This window comes from Sus scrofa, chromosome 3, assembly GCF_000003025.6.
Source record: "Sus scrofa isolate TJ Tabasco breed Duroc chromosome 3, Sscrofa11.1, whole genome shotgun sequence".
In the NCBI taxonomy this organism is placed as follows: Eukaryota; Metazoa; Chordata; class Mammalia; order Artiodactyla; family Suidae; genus Sus; species Sus scrofa.
In genome coordinates, this window is record NC_010445.4 from 53,681,173 (window position 1) to 53,698,875 (window position 17,703).

A 17,703-nucleotide genomic window follows, 5' to 3' on the forward strand; every position below is an offset into this window, starting at 1 on the left:
GGTCAAAATCACAGCACTAATTTTAGGACAGAGATGCTGCTCTATCTCTCTTTTAAGATCAAGTTCAGTCCACATGACTATACAGGCTGCTGGGGTCTGGGAGCCTGTGGCCAGGCAGGGCTCATGAACCAAGTCCATAGACACCTGAGCTTTTGAGGTCAAACCAAGTACCCTGGTCTGACCTAGAGCTATGATTTCACAGTAACACAGATCAAATCGGCAAGGTGGAGAGGAAGTGACATCCTGCGTGGGCTCCGCAATAGAATGAAGCCTGCCACTATCCCCTGGATGCAGCCCCCACCATGCTCAGGCAGGCCTCTCCCTGGTGGGGGGGGGGTGGGGGTAGGGGCTGCTCTCTGCAGCTCTAGGCAAAGCCAGCAGCAGCAGCCATGCCTTGCTCCACCGAGTTTCACCCTAACGTAAGCCGACAACAGAAAATGCGAAGGCAGCTCTCCCACAACCCAGGGGACCAGCAGACAAACAAGAAAACTGACCAAGCTTCCTTCAACCCTGCAGTTAAAATTTCATGAGAAACCTTTCGAGGTAGACTGTGACACAGAGTGTGTTTTTATCAGCAGGGCTGGCTCTCATGTGTAGAAAAACAAAGTCACGACACAGACACTTCTGACAGATAAAATGGGTCACAGCTGCTTGTTATTCTTGGAATTATGGCAAAAATAAATTACAATCATCTGAAGGAACTCCGTGCAGATTTTTAAGGTTCCAGCCAGCACTGATGACTGCGTCCTTCAACACAAGTATCAGGGAATAAAAGTTCCCCTAATTATTCTGTTAATGTCAACTAGACAAGAAGTGATAAAAGCGGAGAAGACTCTGGCTCAGAAAACATCTTGCTATGTTTTTTACTGACTGACTGAGATACAGTTTATTGACCTGCGGGCTTATACCTATTTATTTCCAAAAAAGAATTTCAGGTGGCTTTTTATAGTCATTGAAGTCAGCTAACATCTCAATATCCTGACAAAAAAAATCATTTTAACCAGGAAAAATATTTTCCCCCAAATGGCAGTAAGTTTGAATCTTTTAGCTAGTGCTTTGATGAGACACTATTTGTTTCACAAAAATTATTGACTACTTCTTCTAAATAGTATAAATACTAAAATTTCTTCCTATCAATCATTCCTTTCTTTTTTCTTTTTTCTGGCCACCCCATGGCACGTGGAGTTTCCCAGCCAGGGATCAGATCTGAGCCACAGCTGTGACCTATGCTGCACCTGAGGCAACACCGGATCCTTAACCCACTGTACCGGACCAGGGATCGAACTAGTGTCTCAGCTCTCCCAAGATGCTGCCAATCCCACTAGGCCACAGCAGAAACTCCAATCATCCCTTTTACTTGAGTTAATAATCCTTGCTACTTTTATAAAAAATTTAAAAAATATATACAAATTCAAAGCTTAGTTTGCAATTGTTCCACTGTGCAATTTATTCTATTATTTTAAAAAAAAACTTCATATTTCTCTTTTTATACTTACATGGGAACAAATACTGAAGTTTTACAGCTCACTTAAAATATAAGTGAGGAACAACATTGACACCTGCCAGACCAATAGCTGTTTTTTTTTAAAGGAAATATTACTAATTTAAAAAGAGAGTTCCAAAAAGTTTAATAGGATTCCTGGCAATGATTCTTTCTGAAACATAATTATAAAAGGCTAAAAGCCAAAATATAAATTCCTACTAGTTTTCCCTTTTAAAAAAATTCAGATGATCTGTCCTATCAAGAAAGTTCAGCGAGTTACCAGGGCCGCAGCCTTAGTCATCATCAGAATCGCTGTCCCTCCTGGCAGGCCCGGAACCACGCACCGAGGAAAGCAGCATGTCTTCTATGGGTTTCTTAGGGTTCTCCTCCAGGCTCGTCTTGATCGCTCCAGACTCGGACAGTTTCCACTCCAACTCTGCCAGACAGAAAGAGCAAATGGCTTAACACACGGTCTGCCCAGGGCCCTCTCCCTCGGGCCCATCAAGCCAGTATTCTTCTAAGCAGACAGTACCATCATCAACATCTGAAGACAATTTAATTCGTGGGCCATAATCATAAGACGCCTGGAAGAAAGGGGGAAATCAGACCCTTAAGAAGGAAAACAAAAATACCTTCAAACACGTTTTCAGAAGATAAGATCAAATGAGATGTTACCTACATCTGAACCTACATGATAACTAAACTAGAAGACGAAGACAAAACCGATCTTCTAAGGACATGCACGATTTCCGAGGAAAGAAATCAGCATGAAACATGTGAAGGAAATATTTTTCACAGCCCTGCAATCTAATCAGTAAAACTAATTTTATTTTTCACAGTCCTACAATCTAATCAGCACACCTAATTTTAGTTAACAAAAGGAAATTCCTTTTTTTTTTTTCCTTTTGTCTTTCTAGGGCCTCACCTGTGGGCATATGGAGGTTCTCAGGCTAGGGACTGAATGGGAGCTGCAGCCGACGGCCTACGCCAGAGCCGCAGCCATGTGGAATGCAAGACATGGTCAGCAACCTACACCACAGCTCAGGGCAACATCAAACCCTTAACCCACTGAGTGAGGCCACAAGAGATTGGACCTGCATCCTCATAGATACTAGTCGTGTTTGTTAGCTGAGCCATGATGGGAACTCCAAAAGGAAATTCTTGAACCTCATATCCAATACCTCAACCTGCTCAAGTCAAAGGCTCAATGAGGATGACATCCTGGAACTGATACATTTGTTTCAAGGACTAAGAATTTTTTTTTAATGTCAGAAAATAATCAGAGACTAAAGGCTTAGTTCCTATATTTTACGCTCTTATAGTCAGTGAAATGTCACATGGGTGTGAAATCTTGTGAGACAAAATCAGGTGACATGTTTTCCAATGCAGAGAAGACTGAGGGGCTGTATGAGAGAGTCCACAAGAAACAGCCCAGTTTAAATTGAAGCTCTACTAATTAGGAAACTTCTGCTAAAATGTGAAAGCCAATTTTACTGAAGCCATATTAATTCAAGGTGCTCCATAGAGATGAATAACACCGGTATTTTCAGTGCAAGGTCCTTTGGTCCAATGTTATAAAAACAACAAATTTAAAAAAAAATTCTTAAGATTTCTGATTTTTAGGAATATATTTAGATCCACATGCATACATAGGTGTAAGTGAATGTATTTAATGTTATTCATTTATATGCAATAATCATTCTTTTATAAGTTCACTCACACTCAAAGGAGACTCCTTCTAAAAATAAAGACTATAATGACTACTGTACACCTACCTCTCTCCCCTCACGGTATGTGCAAAGACCAAAACAAGAGGTAGGCACATACTTAGTTTGAAATGCCATTTGCCTCTGAGCATTGGAATAATGCATAACTGATGTAATATATATGTGGGTCTATGTATGTATGTATGTATATGTTTAAACTTAACCCAGTTTAATACATCACATAAAGTTATATAAAGCAGTAAATAAAGTTATACATTAACACGTATTTTTAAAGACTATGAACTAAAGCATAGTTGGACATATCATTGCACTAAAGAGATAAAGAATGCGACTTAGGAGGCCCGCAGGCCTCTGCTTCTCTTGTTCATGTTATGTGTACATATGTTTTAACACCTTTTTATGTAACAGGTAGAAAAAGAAAAAAAAGAAGAAGAAGACATACCTTTTAGGAGGTAAGAGGCAGAATTCCATAAATTTGATTTGTTTTGTTTTGTTTTGTTTTTGGCCGTGGCATGCACAAGTTCCTGGGCCAGGGACGGAACCCAAGCCACAACAGTGACAACACCAGATCCTTAACTGCTAGGCCACCAAGAAACTCTGGAAATAAACTTTAATTTAAAAGATACTATTCAACTCAAGATATTTCTACAAAGGTTTTTATATGTGTGTGTTTGTATAAGCATCTGTCACTAATATGTTCATGTGAATTAAACAGAAATGGGAGTTTCTGTTGTGGCTCAGCAGTAACAAACTCAACTAGAATTCATGAGAATATGGGTTTGATCCCTGGCCTTGCTCAGTGGGTTAAGGATCCAGCATTACTATGAGCTGCAGTGTAGGTCGCAGACAGGGCTCAGATCTGGCATTGCTGTGGCTGTAGCTGGCCACTTCAGCTCCAATTCGACCCCTAGCCTGGGAACTTTCACATGCTGCTTTAGGTGTGGCCCTAAAAAGGAAAAAAAAACAAAAACAAAAACAACCAAAAAAAACCCAAGAAATGAATGGAGATCCTGTGTGGCTTGGCGGATTAAAGAACCACGGTTGCCACTGAAGTGGCTAGGGTCACTGCTGTGGCACAGGTTTGACCCCCAGCCTGGGAACTTCCATATGCAATGAATGCAGCCAAGAAAACAAAACAAAACAAAAGTCAAGAAATGAATGATGTGATCTTGAGCTACGACTAAGAAACATCTTCAACAATAGGGACAAGTAAAATATGTCATAAACACATGTATTTTAAAGTCCATGGTGCCCCCTGTTAATGAAGAATTATTAGAGCCCAGATGTAACTGCCCCCCAGTGACTCAGCTGAGATGAGATGAAATGTGCTTCTTCCCTTTTGATAACCACTCACACAGTAGCAAAGATGAAGCTGATAAGTCCTAAGCTAACGTGTATCTAAGAAACAGATGCTCTCATCAGCAAAGGCATCTCCTCGCCATCTCTCGCATGCACTGCAGAGGTCCTTACCATCCATGGTCAGGTTCATGCCACCAAACACCAGCGGTCCAATAAACTGAGCCTTGATATCACCTTCCAGGTAAACAAATATTGTAGGCAGATTCCTATCAGGATAATTGGGTATGCAGGTTGTGGAAATGGCTTTGATAAATTTGACATCAGGAAACTTCCTGGCCAGCCCACTGAAGTGCTGATTTATCAGGGCACAGAGGGGAATCCTATAAAATAGAGAGGCAACTGTGATTCTGCATTTGTACGGAATAAAGCTCACCTACCCTGCTGCCCCACATAAAACCTCATCATGATCTAGCAACTGACTCTGCTGAACCAAGACGAACTAACATTCTTTTTAGAAACAGACTGGGTCACCTTTCTGTACAGTAGAAAATTGACAGAACATTATAAACCAGCTATAATGGAAAAAAATAAAAATCACTTCAAAGTAAAAAAATAAAAACCATCTAATATTTTCAGGCAAGGTTCTTAAAGTCCAACTTAATTTGGCCGAACAATAAGTCAGAAAAACAGCTCCAATGTGAAAGATAATTGTTTTTCTCTTCTATATGAGAGGACATTCAAGATTTATAATGTGTGATTCAGGAAGTGTTTCTGGCTCGAAAGAAACTCCTACACGAGCACCAGACTATACAGGATGAGAGGAGACCTGAAGGTGAGAGATGCTGCATTACTGCGATGGACAATTATCACACAGGTCACCCTTGCCATCTACCAGGTGATTCACTGCACAGAATCGTGAAATGCCAGTTTCTCTAGAGGGATAAAGGAGGAATTCAATCACAGTTTAAAAAAAAAAAAAAAAAAAAAGCATCTCTCCTGTTATACTGTAAAAAAGATATTCACCTTCGTCACACATATTAATTGGAAAGTCTTAAAACAAAAATTAGGCAATTAGGCAGTAGGGTTTGGGCAAACCAACAACATAAACACATAAAACACTAGTAAGGAAAAAAAAAAAAAAAATCCCCCTATGCAGAATAAGCCTGAGATCTTCAAGATGTACATTTAAATGAACACTTAAAGAAGTCATAAGATCAGCTCACCCTTGTTTGTAAAGGTGCAAAATGACCCACAAGCCCTCACCAGCTTTGGTAACTTCTTGAACATAATCCTTTCCTGAGATTTCCAAAACCTCTCCAAATTTGTTCTTCATTTGGGTGGCTTTCCACTCAGCCAGTCTCTGCTGCCTGCACATCGGGAGGAAGAGAGAGACATCTTACACGCTTACATATACACACACAGAGCAACCTTTGTCAAGGTCCAACTTGACTGATTTATTTGCCAGGTTTATTAATGTTTCAAAGGCACACATTTCAGTGCCACACAAAACGCCAAGCAGTCCCTCTCAGCGGCTCTAACCTGTACATTTCGATAGCACGTTCGTCTTCCTCATTAAATTCGTCTTCATTATCCTCCAGTTCTTCCAAAGTCATGTCTTCATATGTTTTCACTGAATACCATTGCGTTGGCAAAAAAAAAAAAAAAAAAAAAGAATCAGAAGATGAACAAGCATGCATTCTGGTTTCTTCCCCTTCTCTTTTCTCCTAAAGAAGTGCAGGCAACACCCAAAGACCTCCAGCCTGCCGAAACCAAAATAAAAAGTACTCAAGGTATGGAGTTCCCGTCGTGGCTCAGTGGTTAATGAATCCGACTAGGAACCATGAGGTTGCAGGTTTGATCCCTGCCCCTGCTCAGTGGGTTAAGGATCTGGCGTTGCTGTGAGCTGTGGTGTAGGTTGCAGACATGGCTCGGATCCTGCATTGCTGTGGCTCTGGAGTAGGCCGGTGGCTACAGCTCCAACAGGCCCCTAGCCTGGGAACCTCCATATGCCACAGGAGCGGCCCTAGAAAAGGCAAAAAGACAAAAAAAAAAAAAAAAAGTACTCAAGGTGTTACACTAGTAATAAGAAGTAGAGGGTGTTTTAAAAGATAGAACTGTGCTGATCTCTACAGGCCTGGTCTCTGACATCCACCCAATAACAAAGGCGTGAATGGGAAGCTTCCCTTGTTTATAAAACAAAAGAGTTCTGTCTTCCCGTGCTCACCTGCCTGACCTTCAAGCACAGACATACATGGTCAGACACGACAGTTCTCATGCTCTGGAGAAGTCAGTGCTGCCCCCGCCCCCCAGCACATCTTCCCTAGAGTTAAAGGGATCATCACCCACTCCCTGGCCTTTTCTTGTGAGTGGCAGGCAGCCTTATCTTTTCTTTTAATCAACTGCTATAAAAATCTCTATTTTGGGCGTTCCTACTGTGGTGCAGTGGATTAACCTGCTTGGTCTTTGTGGAGGCACCAGGTTCGATCCCTGCGTGGTACAGTGGGTTAAGAATCAGTACAGTGGGTTAAGAATCTAGCGTTGCTACAGTTGCAGATTCAATCCCTGACCCAGGAATGTCCTTTTGCCACAGGTGTGGCTGGGGTGGGGGGATAATAACCCTATAATCTATATTTTGTTGTTACTGCCATTAACCTTCTTGCTTCTTGACACCAAATCAGGCTTTTGTCCCCCCCACTCCCACCTATCACTACCCACACCTGCTCTCATCAAGGTCCCTTATGACTCTGTGTTCTACACCAACGGGCACACATGACTGGACCTATCAGGGCCTCATCTCCATCTTCCTCAGGCCACCCCTCCTCCCTCAACGGCTGCCCCTCCTTTGGATCCTTTGCTCACTGGACTCCTTTCCTTCTTCTTTTTTTTTTTTTTTAATATATTTTTTCTACTGCATAGCATGGTGACCCAGTTTGTAAGTCAGAAAGAAAAAGACAAATACCATATGATATCAGTTACATCTGAATCTAATATATGGCACAAAGGATCCTTTCCTTCTTAATCTAGACCCACTCCCTCAGTGACTGCAGCTCCCAGCTTTCAACACCACCAATATGCTGACAACTCCCAGAGCCAGGCCTCCGAGGTCCTGTACTTCCCATATTTGAGAAAACAAGCAGTTCACTTACCACCTCTCTCTGCCTTAAAAAAAATGTTAAAGCGATTATGCCCCAAACACAGTTCCCGATCTTCTCTCCAAACCGGCTCCTCCTGAGCCTTCCTCGCCTCATGGATGGTCACGCCGTTCTTCTGGCCACTCAAGCCCAGACCCTCAGTCACCCTTGACTCAGCCGCTCTCCACCACAGCATTGCACTCCCACCATCAAAACACACCTGCCACACTGGTCCAAGCCAACGGTACCACTTGCCAGTGGTTCCACTGCAGCAGCTTCCAGGCTGGTCCTGCCTTGCCCGCCCACCAGCCCACACTCAGGCAACAAAAGGATGGTGCTGTCCACTCGGAGGACACATCCTTCCTCTGTTCAAACCTCCAATGACACCCACCTCATTAGGCATTAAAGCCAACATCCGAACTAGAAGCTATATGGTCCTAAATGGTCTGACCCCTAGTTGTCTCTCTGAACCTCCTCCTACCGTCTTCCAGTACTGCTGGCTTCCTGGCAACTTCTCCAACAAGGTCCATAATGACTTTTCACCTGCTTCTTTCACCTCCTTCAGGTTGACTCAAATGTCACATCCAGTGAGGCCTGCCATGACCTGATGAAGAATTCTGCCCACCCCCTTCCCCCATTTCCTGCCTCATTTCCCACATTTTACATATGAATCACTTGCTGTCTGTCTCTCCTGCTGGAATGTAAGCTCCAAGAGGACCGGGAGTTTTGTCTGGCCCTGCACAGCTAAAGCCCCACCACCTAGAAAGTCACTCAGTAAGCATCCACTGGATAAATGGTTTGTACTAAATCCTTCTCTAAAGTAGCTCTAACATGTCAACGAGGGACAAAAATCCTACCCCTGTGACCAATGGTACTCAAACTTTGGTGTGAATCAGAAACTCTTTGAAGCACTGGTTTAATATGCAGATGCTGGAGTTCCCATCGTGGTGTAGCAGAAATGAATCTGACTAGGAACCATGAGGTTGCCAGTTCGATCCCTGGCCTCGCTCAGTGGGTTAAGGATCCGGCATTGCCGTGAGCTGTGGTGTAGGTCGCAGACGGGCTTGGATCCGATGTTGCTGTGGCTGCGGGGTAGGCCAGCGGCTACAGCTCCAATTCAACCCCTAGCCTGGAACCTCCATATGCCATAGGTGGAGCCCTAAAAAGACAAAAAATAAACAAAATGCAGACTCCTAGGCCATCCTGGGAGACTGAATCAGTAGGGATTGTGTGTTGCTGTTTTTACAAGCACCTCAAGGGATTCTGTTGCAGGTGTTAGAGCTACATGTAAGAAAAGCCCTCTTTTGACCCCATACATAGCAAACATCTCATGCTTCCCCAAATCAAGCTATCTATTTTAATATTCTCAATCAAGCCACAAAGATAATACAGTACAAGCTCAGGAGAACACAAACACTAAACCTTTGAGCAGATTTCCATGACATTCTCCAAATCAGATCCCAGACCAGAAAGCCAAGACTCAGACCTTTTCTTCAGGGTTATCATGTGCTCATCTGACACAAAGAACTATGGAAACGGAGGGAGCTTTTGAAGTCCCCCTAATTCGAAGGCCTAGGAAACTGAAGCCAGATATGTCCCATGTCTCAACAGAGGTTCCAGAGGCAGCGTCCAGGCCAACAGGCCGATCCCTGGTTCCCGACTTGTGCTCAGAGGCTCTTTCTCCCAATGTGGTCAGACGCTTAGCAAGCTGCTTCCTCACCAGACAAAGAAGAAAGAACACGAACAGCTCACCGATGGACTGCTGAAGGGCCTGCTGCTCCTCCTCTTCCGCCTCCTTCTCCAGCTCTGTCAAACTCTCCTTTGAGGGCAAGATGCCCTTTTTCCGTAAGATGTCATTCCACTCAGTGTCTGCGTTGGGGTCCTAGAGCAGGTGGACCAAGGACAGCGTGAGTGCCAGGTCCCCTATGGAGGGCACCATGTTGGGCAAAGGGTCAAATGGGAAAGGTGGTGGGAAGAGGAATTCAAACCAAATTATATCTGAAAAAGTGTCAAAAGACTCACAGCCCCTGTGCCAATCTTCCTGTCCTCCACTCCCCTCACTCACCTCCACCGAAGAGGCAGTCTTGGGGGTAAAAGTCAGGACCTGACATGCAGGCTGGTATCAATGCTGATGTCATGGCTCTGACCTGCTTTTGGTTCAGTATTTTCATTAATGACTCCCGGAGTGATTCAATTGACAGATATTAAGTACCTGCTCTATATAAATTATTGTACGAGGTGGCAGGGAAGCAGGGTGAATGCCAAAGTCACCTATTTTACAGTGGAGAGGAAGAGACAGGCAATGAACAATTAAATATACAAAGAGACAGCTTACAAACTGTGGCAAATGCAATGAGCCCCAGGCTGCTGAGCTAGGGTTACAGGGGCCTGCAGCCCACAGGATGGGTGGTGACAAATTCTCCCAGAAGAGGTGACATTTAACCAGGACTGGAGAGTGCAACTGAATCAGACAGAGGAGTGAGAACCTAGGAAATTCCCTTCCAGGAAGAGGGACCAGCATGTGCAAAGGGCCCAGATGCAGAAACATCGTGCATCTCAAAGTCCGGACTGGCTGTAGGAGAATCAGAGGGAAGGGAGCCTGACTGAATCTTAGCGGCCAAACCTGAGAGGAAGATCTGAGACCCCGTGGAAGAGCTCACAATGGCTAAAGCTTATTGAGTTCTAAGCCCTGGGCCTCTTTGAAGCCCTTTACCTGTATCTACCTAGTTAATCCTCACAAGCTTCAGAGAACCATGGCCTTTGGGAAGACACTGCCAGACTGGAACAAGTCGAATTTACCAGGATCAAAGGTCAGAAACGTCAATGTCAAAGTGGGTGCTCAGCTCCACAACCCAGCTGCCCAAACTCTGGTTTGCATGGGGGGGGGGGGGCAGGAGCCCGGCTTATGGACCTGGTCTGGAATGCAAAACCCAGGAGTTCTGTGCAAAGGGCACCGGCATAACCAGGCTCCAGCCCCAGCTCCTTCTCCTGGGTCTTGCTGAGATATATCAAAAGAAAAACAAACAGAATCCTTTCAAAGGGCGGTCAGGGAAGGCCTCTAAAGAAGTGAAACTTTTAAGCAGGGACCTGAAGGACAGGGAACAAAAAGCAGGCCAGAGAAGCCATGGAGCTTCCTTTCCACCATCTCTGAGTGTCAGGCTGGTAGCAGAGACACTGTTTTTGGAGATGATCACCCCCTTCAGCCCCCAGCCAAATCCATACTAACGCCACTGCCTTTCAGCCACTGAGTAAGGGGTGAGTTCATCAGAATCCATGACCACAGCGAGATCTGGGAGGCAGGAGAATGACCTTTGGAGGAGGGTCTTTCAAAAGTGACAAAATTCAGTTGTCAGACTTTCTCATAAGAGCATCCATGTCCATGGTGTCTTTTTTTTTTTTTTCATTTTCCTTGGGTTTTAGTCAAATTCCACTAGCAAATTCTTCATACCATAAAAGAACAACACCCCAACCCGGGGGATTTGGTTCTATACATTCTTGACGGAAAGTAACTGGGTAGTGGAACCCTCGGGCTGAGCTCTGGAAGCCCCCGGTCCAAAAGGAGCGCACCAGAACCTGGACACCAATGCTGCGGGGAGAGGGTGAAAGCACCCTTCACCCAGCCCTAGATGTACTCAGGAACACGGGTCCCGCCACTGTTACATTTTCGGACTCCCAGGCGGGACCCCTCCAAGGTTCAGCTTCTATCCGCGCAAGGAGTCCTAACACACCTTCCCAGGTGCTGAGATAGGTAACACGGAGGACGTAACTCCGCCAGGTGGTACCCCGGGTGTCTTTCACAGGCCCCAGGTGACCTCAAGGAAAGGCAGCCCCGCAAACGAGATTTGGGGGTGGGACAGACGGGGTGGGGACCCGCGGGACCACGCCCGCCCATCCCACACTGCGCCTGCGCGGGTCTCGTCTCGCGTGGCCTCCCCAGGCCGCGGCGCCCGGTGCTTCCCACAGGCCCAGCCCGGAGAGCCCGCCTCCAGCAGACCCAGCGGGGCCAACGAGTGGCCGTAACCCCCAAACGTCGCCCCCGACCCACCGGCTAACTCACCTGCATCGTCTCAGCTCGCTCAAGCCCTGCCGGCCTCGGCGCCCCCGCCCCTCAGCTCTCTTCCGCGCACGCGCGCAGCCGCCGGCTGGGCCTTCACCCCGCCCCGCAGGAGCCACCGGGGCGGAGCCAGGGAGGAAGAACGCTCTCCTCTGAGCCTGCGCCCGCTCCTCAAGAAACGGGCGCAGAAACTGTGCGCATGTGCGAGGCAGGACACTCCTACTGTCTGCCTCCGAGTACCGGATCCAGTTCCCCGCGCTGCCTTATTAGGGCAGGTCTTCGGCCCCCGAACGGCTGGGTCAGGTGGGGAGATACCCGGTGTGGAGGCGGTTTCTCTGGCTGCGGACCAGATCGGATGGGAGGTCTTGGCCCAGGAACACAAATAGAAATGCGTTTCAGTGATCCAGTATTACATTAACAATAATGCTGGGTTGCCTGGAATTCGTTCACTATCCTTTTAGCGACGACGTTGAGAGCGGATTATATACCAGGCACTATGCTAGGCTCTGTCCATACAGCAGTGCTCACAACAGACAAAAACGGAAAGGCGAAAGTACTTTCACCTGGTTGAGCCCACGCGATCCCTATTTGCAAAAGTGCTTAGCCCTTTCAGGACTGCACAGGAGGCGCTGAGTAGAAATCTGCGCTCTGAGTTGTAAAATACAGGTGCTGGGCCCCAGGCTTCTGTGCATGCAGCACTCTGAATTTGAGTTAAAAAAGCCATACCCCTCGTTGGACACTTAGGGCTGGGTGGCAAAGCGATTTCCCTCCCTGGACACCTGATCTAAGTGGTCGCCTTCTGTCAAGGAAGCAGACACAGATAACATCTGTAGGCTAGTATAGGACGCTAAGCTTTGGCTTCATTAGAACCGCCTGGGAATCTTTTAAAACTGCAGCTACCCTGGGGCTCCATCCCCAAATTAAATCTCTAGTGATGGGACCTGGAACTGATAGGGCCTTAAATATCTCAGGTGTTGCTAATATACACAACCATTGGTATAAAGTGAATCAAATAATTCCTTGAAGGCAAGGAGCTCTGATTTAATCATTTAAAGGATTCTCAATATTACCTAACTCCTTTCTACAAAATTATAGGTCTTCTTAAACATTTGTTTATTCATTTAATTTATCTGGCAGCAAACTGTGAATGAATTTTCCTGGTCTCACCAGAAAAGTCAGGATCAGGCTAGCTTGGAGTGGGTTTGGCCCAGTGCTCATCCACTGGACTAGAGTGGACATGCCTCATTCCAGCCTTAGCTATTTTGGGAGGCCAACACTCATCTCCACCACAGGCTCCCTCTCTCCAGAGGAGATTAACAAGTCAGATGCTCAAAGTCTACTGACTTCTCTGCATAGAAAGGTGAAAGCTGCCTCTCTCACTTTCCTCAAAGATTCCTTCCTCCTGTGCTCCAGTTCCCAGTCCCTCCCACCTCCCCAGAACTTCTGTCACTCATTCCATCACTCTTGGCTCTGGAGAGAATAATTAGGGCTTGGGAAAAAAATTAGAGCTGTAAGAATGGGAAAAGAAAAGAAATTGGGAAAAAAAGATTTCTATTTGTGGATGATATGATAGCATACACAGAAAACCTTGGGAGAATCAACTTTTTTTTTTTTTTTTTTTTAACTTGATTTTTAGGGCCGCACCCAGGGCATATGGAAGTTCCCAGGCTAGGGGTAAAATCAGAGCTACAGATGCCAGCCTACACCACAGCCACGGCAACTAAGGATCCAGGCTGCATCTGCATGCAACCTACACCACAGCTCATGGCAACACCAGATCCCCAACCACTGAGCGAGGCCAGGGGTCGAACCCACATTCTCATGGATACCAGTTGGATTAGTTTCTGCTGCACCATGATGGGAACTCCCAGAATCAACTTTTAAAATCTTACTAACAATTTGAGAATTTGGTACAGAAGCAGGACATAAAATTCAACATAAAAAAATGGCGTTAGTCTATTATTTACAGGAACAAACTAGAAAACATAATGAACCCTAATTCCAATAACAGAAAAGAAAGACTTAGGCATAAACTCAAGAAGTACACAAAAACCTACATGAGGATTATAAAAAATTCCCAGACATAACAAAAGTAGACTTGAACAAATGGGAAGAAATCCCTCATTTGAGGATAGGATGACTCAACATCACAGACATGTCAACTTTCTTCAAGTTAATGTGTAAAATTTAACACAATCTTATTTTAAAAACCTAACAAATTATTTTCTGAGGCTAGACAGTTTGATTCCAAAGATTTTATGATAAAATAGTTCTCGTGGCACAGAGGGTTAAGGGTCTGGCTTTGTTGGCTGCTGTGGCTGGGCTCACAGCTGTGGCTCAGGTTCAATCCCTGGCCCAGGAACCTCTGCATACCTGGGGTGTGGCCAAAAATAATAATAATATTTAAAAACTAAATTAAAAACAAAGTACTAGAAGAAAACATGGGATTATTTCTTTATAATCTAAAAATGGGAGGGCTTTGATAACTATTACTAAAAATCCAGAACATCAAATTTTAAAAATGACAGATTTGACAACTGCCAAAAAAATTTTTTTTTTTTTGCATAAGGATAATGAATACAGGCATGCCACCTTTGGTGTAAAATAAAAGTTTAAATAAGACTGCATATGTGTGTATATTCATATGTGCTTAATTTGGCAAAGAGACCCACAGAAAGAAGAAATCGGAAACTCATGAAATGGTTAACTATGGTTGTGGGACAGGAAGGGGAGCATGGAGGGGAGGGGGGTAGCAAGAGAAAGCTGGGAGTGAGACTCCTCTGGTAAACTTTTATTTAGGGGCAGATAAGTTTTGTGGAGCCGTAAATACATTTGATCCTGGAGGCTCTCCTTAAGGCACTTATATGTGGAATCTTAAAAAAAAAAAAAAAAAAATAACACTCACAGAAAAAGAGATCAGATTTGTGGTTATCAGAGGCGGAGGGTCGGGGGAGAAGGGAACGGATGAATGTGTTCAAGAGATATAAACTTGTGGTTATAAGATAAATAAGTCTCAGGGATGTAATATACAACATGACTACAGCTAACATTGCTGTGTGATATGTGGGAAAGTCTTTAAGAAAGTAAAATCCTAAGCATTCCCATCAAAAAGAGAATCTCCTCCTTTTTTTTCTTCTCTCTTTATTGTATCCATATGAGGTGATGGAGGTTTGCTGAACCTATTGTGATCACCTCACGATGTATATAAATTGAACCATCATGCCGCACACCTTAAACTTACAGTGATGTAGGTCAATTATTTTTCAATAAAACTGAAAAAAATATATAAGAAAAAAGAAAAAAAAAGTGTAAAGTGGTTCTGAGACCCCCATGTGAGGGATTTTGAGAACAGTTGTTCTAGAGATTAAATGAGATGTCATCTCCTAGAATAATGTCTATACAGAATAGGCATTCAATAATTTTTTTTAAATAATATTAACTGTGGAGTTCTCATTGTGGCTCAATAATTTTTTTTTAATAATATTAACTGTGGAGTTCTCATTGTGGCTCAGCAGGTTAAGAACCCGACGTTGTCTCTCTGAAGATGCAGGTTCAATCCCTGGCCTTGCTCAATGGGTTAAGTATCTGGCATTGCCACAGGTTGTGGCATGGATTGCAGATGAGGCTCAGATCCAGTGCTCATGGCTGTGGCATAGGCTGGCAGCTGCAGCTCCAATTTGACCCCTAGTTGGGGAACTTCCACATGCCCTATGTGCAGTCATAAAAAGAAAAAAAAATGACATCAGCTGTGATATGGCAAGAATAGTAATTTTACTATGCTGTACTTCCTGTCCTTACAATTTGCTAAGTGATACAATGTAAGCACACAGGGACTAAATAAACTAAAATATAATTTCTGTTTTGATAGAGTTCAGAGTGTATAAATACTATGACATATTGACCAAATTTTTAAAAACACAAAGTTTAAAAAAAGGATACAAAATTAAGAACATAAAAGTAGGTATGAAAGTGAACATTTATGGAGTTCCCATAGTGGCTCACTGGTTAACGAACCCGACTAGGAACCACAAGGTTGCGAGTTTGATTCCTGGCCTCACTCAATGGGTTAAGGTTCTGGCATTGCCGTGAGCTGCGGTGTAGTTCGCAGACTCAGATCTGGCATTGCTGTGGCTCTGGCATAGGCTGGTGGTTACAGCTCCGATTAGACCCCTAGCCTTGGAACTTCCATATGCTGCAGGTGTGGCCCTAGAAAAGACAAAAAAAAAAAAAAAAAAAAAAAAAAAGAAAAGAAAGTGAACATTTATTTAGAATGGAAAAAGAAATAGTTACAAATTACCAATTTTCAAAAGCTGGCAAATTACACAAGCATCACAAAATATAGCATGAAAACATAATATTTGTATAAATTATCTGGCACATCTATTTGATAATCACAGACTCACTCTGGCCTGTATCCATCAAGCTCTGTTTCTTCTAGAGCTACCTGAAGACCTCATTCCAAGAACAAAGGTCCATACATTAGATTCATATCACATTTTGTTCTCTGGCCCTTTAACTTCAGGTCACATCACTAGGTGAGAAGTCAATGGCAGTACCCCTGCTGTCATTTCCATCCTGGATGGCCAGCAATACTATGCTCAGAAATAACTGCGGATACATAAATGCTTTTCTTTTTTTTTTCTTTTTTAGGTCCACAACTGCAGCATATGGAAACCCCCAGGCTAGAGATTCAATCAGAGCTATAGCTGCTGGCCTGCACCCACAGCCACAGCAATATGGGATCTAAGCCGTGTCTGTGAACCACACCACAGCTCACAGCAACACCAGATCCCTGACCCACCAAGTGAGGCCAGGGATGGAACCCACATCCTCATGGTACTAGTTGGACTTGTTTCTGCTGCACCATAATAGGAATTCCCTCTTTTTTATTCATTTAAATGTCAGTAAGGAGAGTTGGAGTCTTCTCCCTGGAGGCCTGTTTAACAGATATAAAAGCTGACTGTCTCCTTGGTCTCACATGGCCTGGTACCCATGACCTCCAGCCCTGCCCCCTCAGCTGCCTCCAGGGTGGCCTCCATGATGCTTCCTTCCATAGATAGCCTCAGACACAATGTGCATCAGCCAGCTCTCTACAATGTGTCTTGTAATGGGGCTTGTTTCAAAGTTCCTGGTTGTAGAATTAGCTGTCCGTCTGTGCCCCCTACTTGGGAAATGTCCTGGACTCCTTCATGGTAGAGCTGGTGCTCATGGAGGGGAAAGAGGGAGCTGCTCTGTCTCCACATCTGGATGATGTTTTGAGTCACTTCTCTCCCAGTGCCCTGCAGCAATTCACACCCATCAGATGAGGCTGGGACTCCTCCTGCTGGCAAGTCTGACTTTCTTTGTTATTCTCTCCATCCAGGCATTGGGCTGAGATACTCTGCACCTTCCAGCTTCTTCACTTATGCAGACTTCATCCTGCAAGGACACGTCACAAGGTCCCCTTATGGACCTTTAGCTGTTTCCTCCCAGAATGTCACTCATGCCACCCCCTGGGCAGAGACCAGCACTCTTGCTGACAAGCTGGAAGCATCTTCTGAGGGGGAAGTTTGCGGCACCACCAGGGCCAAGCTGACTTGGCTTCCTCCTGGCCCTTGGCGTCTGACCCTCCATGGCTGCATTTATCTGTCCTGGGGCCACAGATTCCATTGCTGCCACATGCACATGCAGTGTCTGCTGCAGGACCTGGGGCCAACCCTTCAGATTTCGTGACTGCAGAGCAGATGGGCTAGAGGGAATCCACTGGGCCTCCCATGAAACATAGTGTGTGGGGGAGGCCTGTTGGATTTCGTTCCCTCCAATATTAACAGAAGTGGGGGCTGGGTATCTCAGAGACCATGGGAGGCTGAATCCTGGTGGAGTCTGATTCCACTTTCCCTAGAATTTTGGCTCCGGCTTCTTCCCATCCTCAGCAGCAGACACAGGCATGTCCATGATGTCCCCAGCTAGGGTGGCCTTGGAGCTGCTGTGACCCTCCACTGGTGGCCTCAGATATACAGGTACCATTAA

General features: G+C 44.9%; 1 protein-coding gene across 1 annotated transcript; it reads right to left on the reverse strand.

Moving 5' to 3' along the window:
* On the reverse strand, positions 626-11,862 carry PDCL3 (phosducin like 3). The gene is made up of 6 exons (XM_003124899.6): positions 11,698-11,862; positions 9,393-9,522; positions 6,049-6,139; positions 5,733-5,876; positions 4,681-4,889; positions 626-1,919 (listed from the first exon to the last, which is right to left on the reverse strand). Exons 1-6 carry the CDS (start codon positions 11,701-11,703, stop codon positions 1,777-1,779), a joined length of 723 nt encoding a protein of 240 aa, XP_003124947.3. The 5' UTR covers positions 11,704-11,862; the 3' UTR covers positions 626-1,776.

Excerpts from the sequence above, each read along its gene's own strand:
- PDCL3 (XM_003124899.6), bottom strand. Across the intron at positions 6,140-9,392 it reads GGCCCTTCAGCAGTCCATCG|TGAAAACATATGAAGACATG; the intron begins GTGAGCTGTTCG and ends AATGGTATTCAG. Across the intron at positions 5,877-6,048 it reads CGTGCTATCGAAATGTACAG|GCAGCAGAGACTGGCTGAGT; the intron begins GTTAGAGCCGCT and ends CCCGATGTGCAG.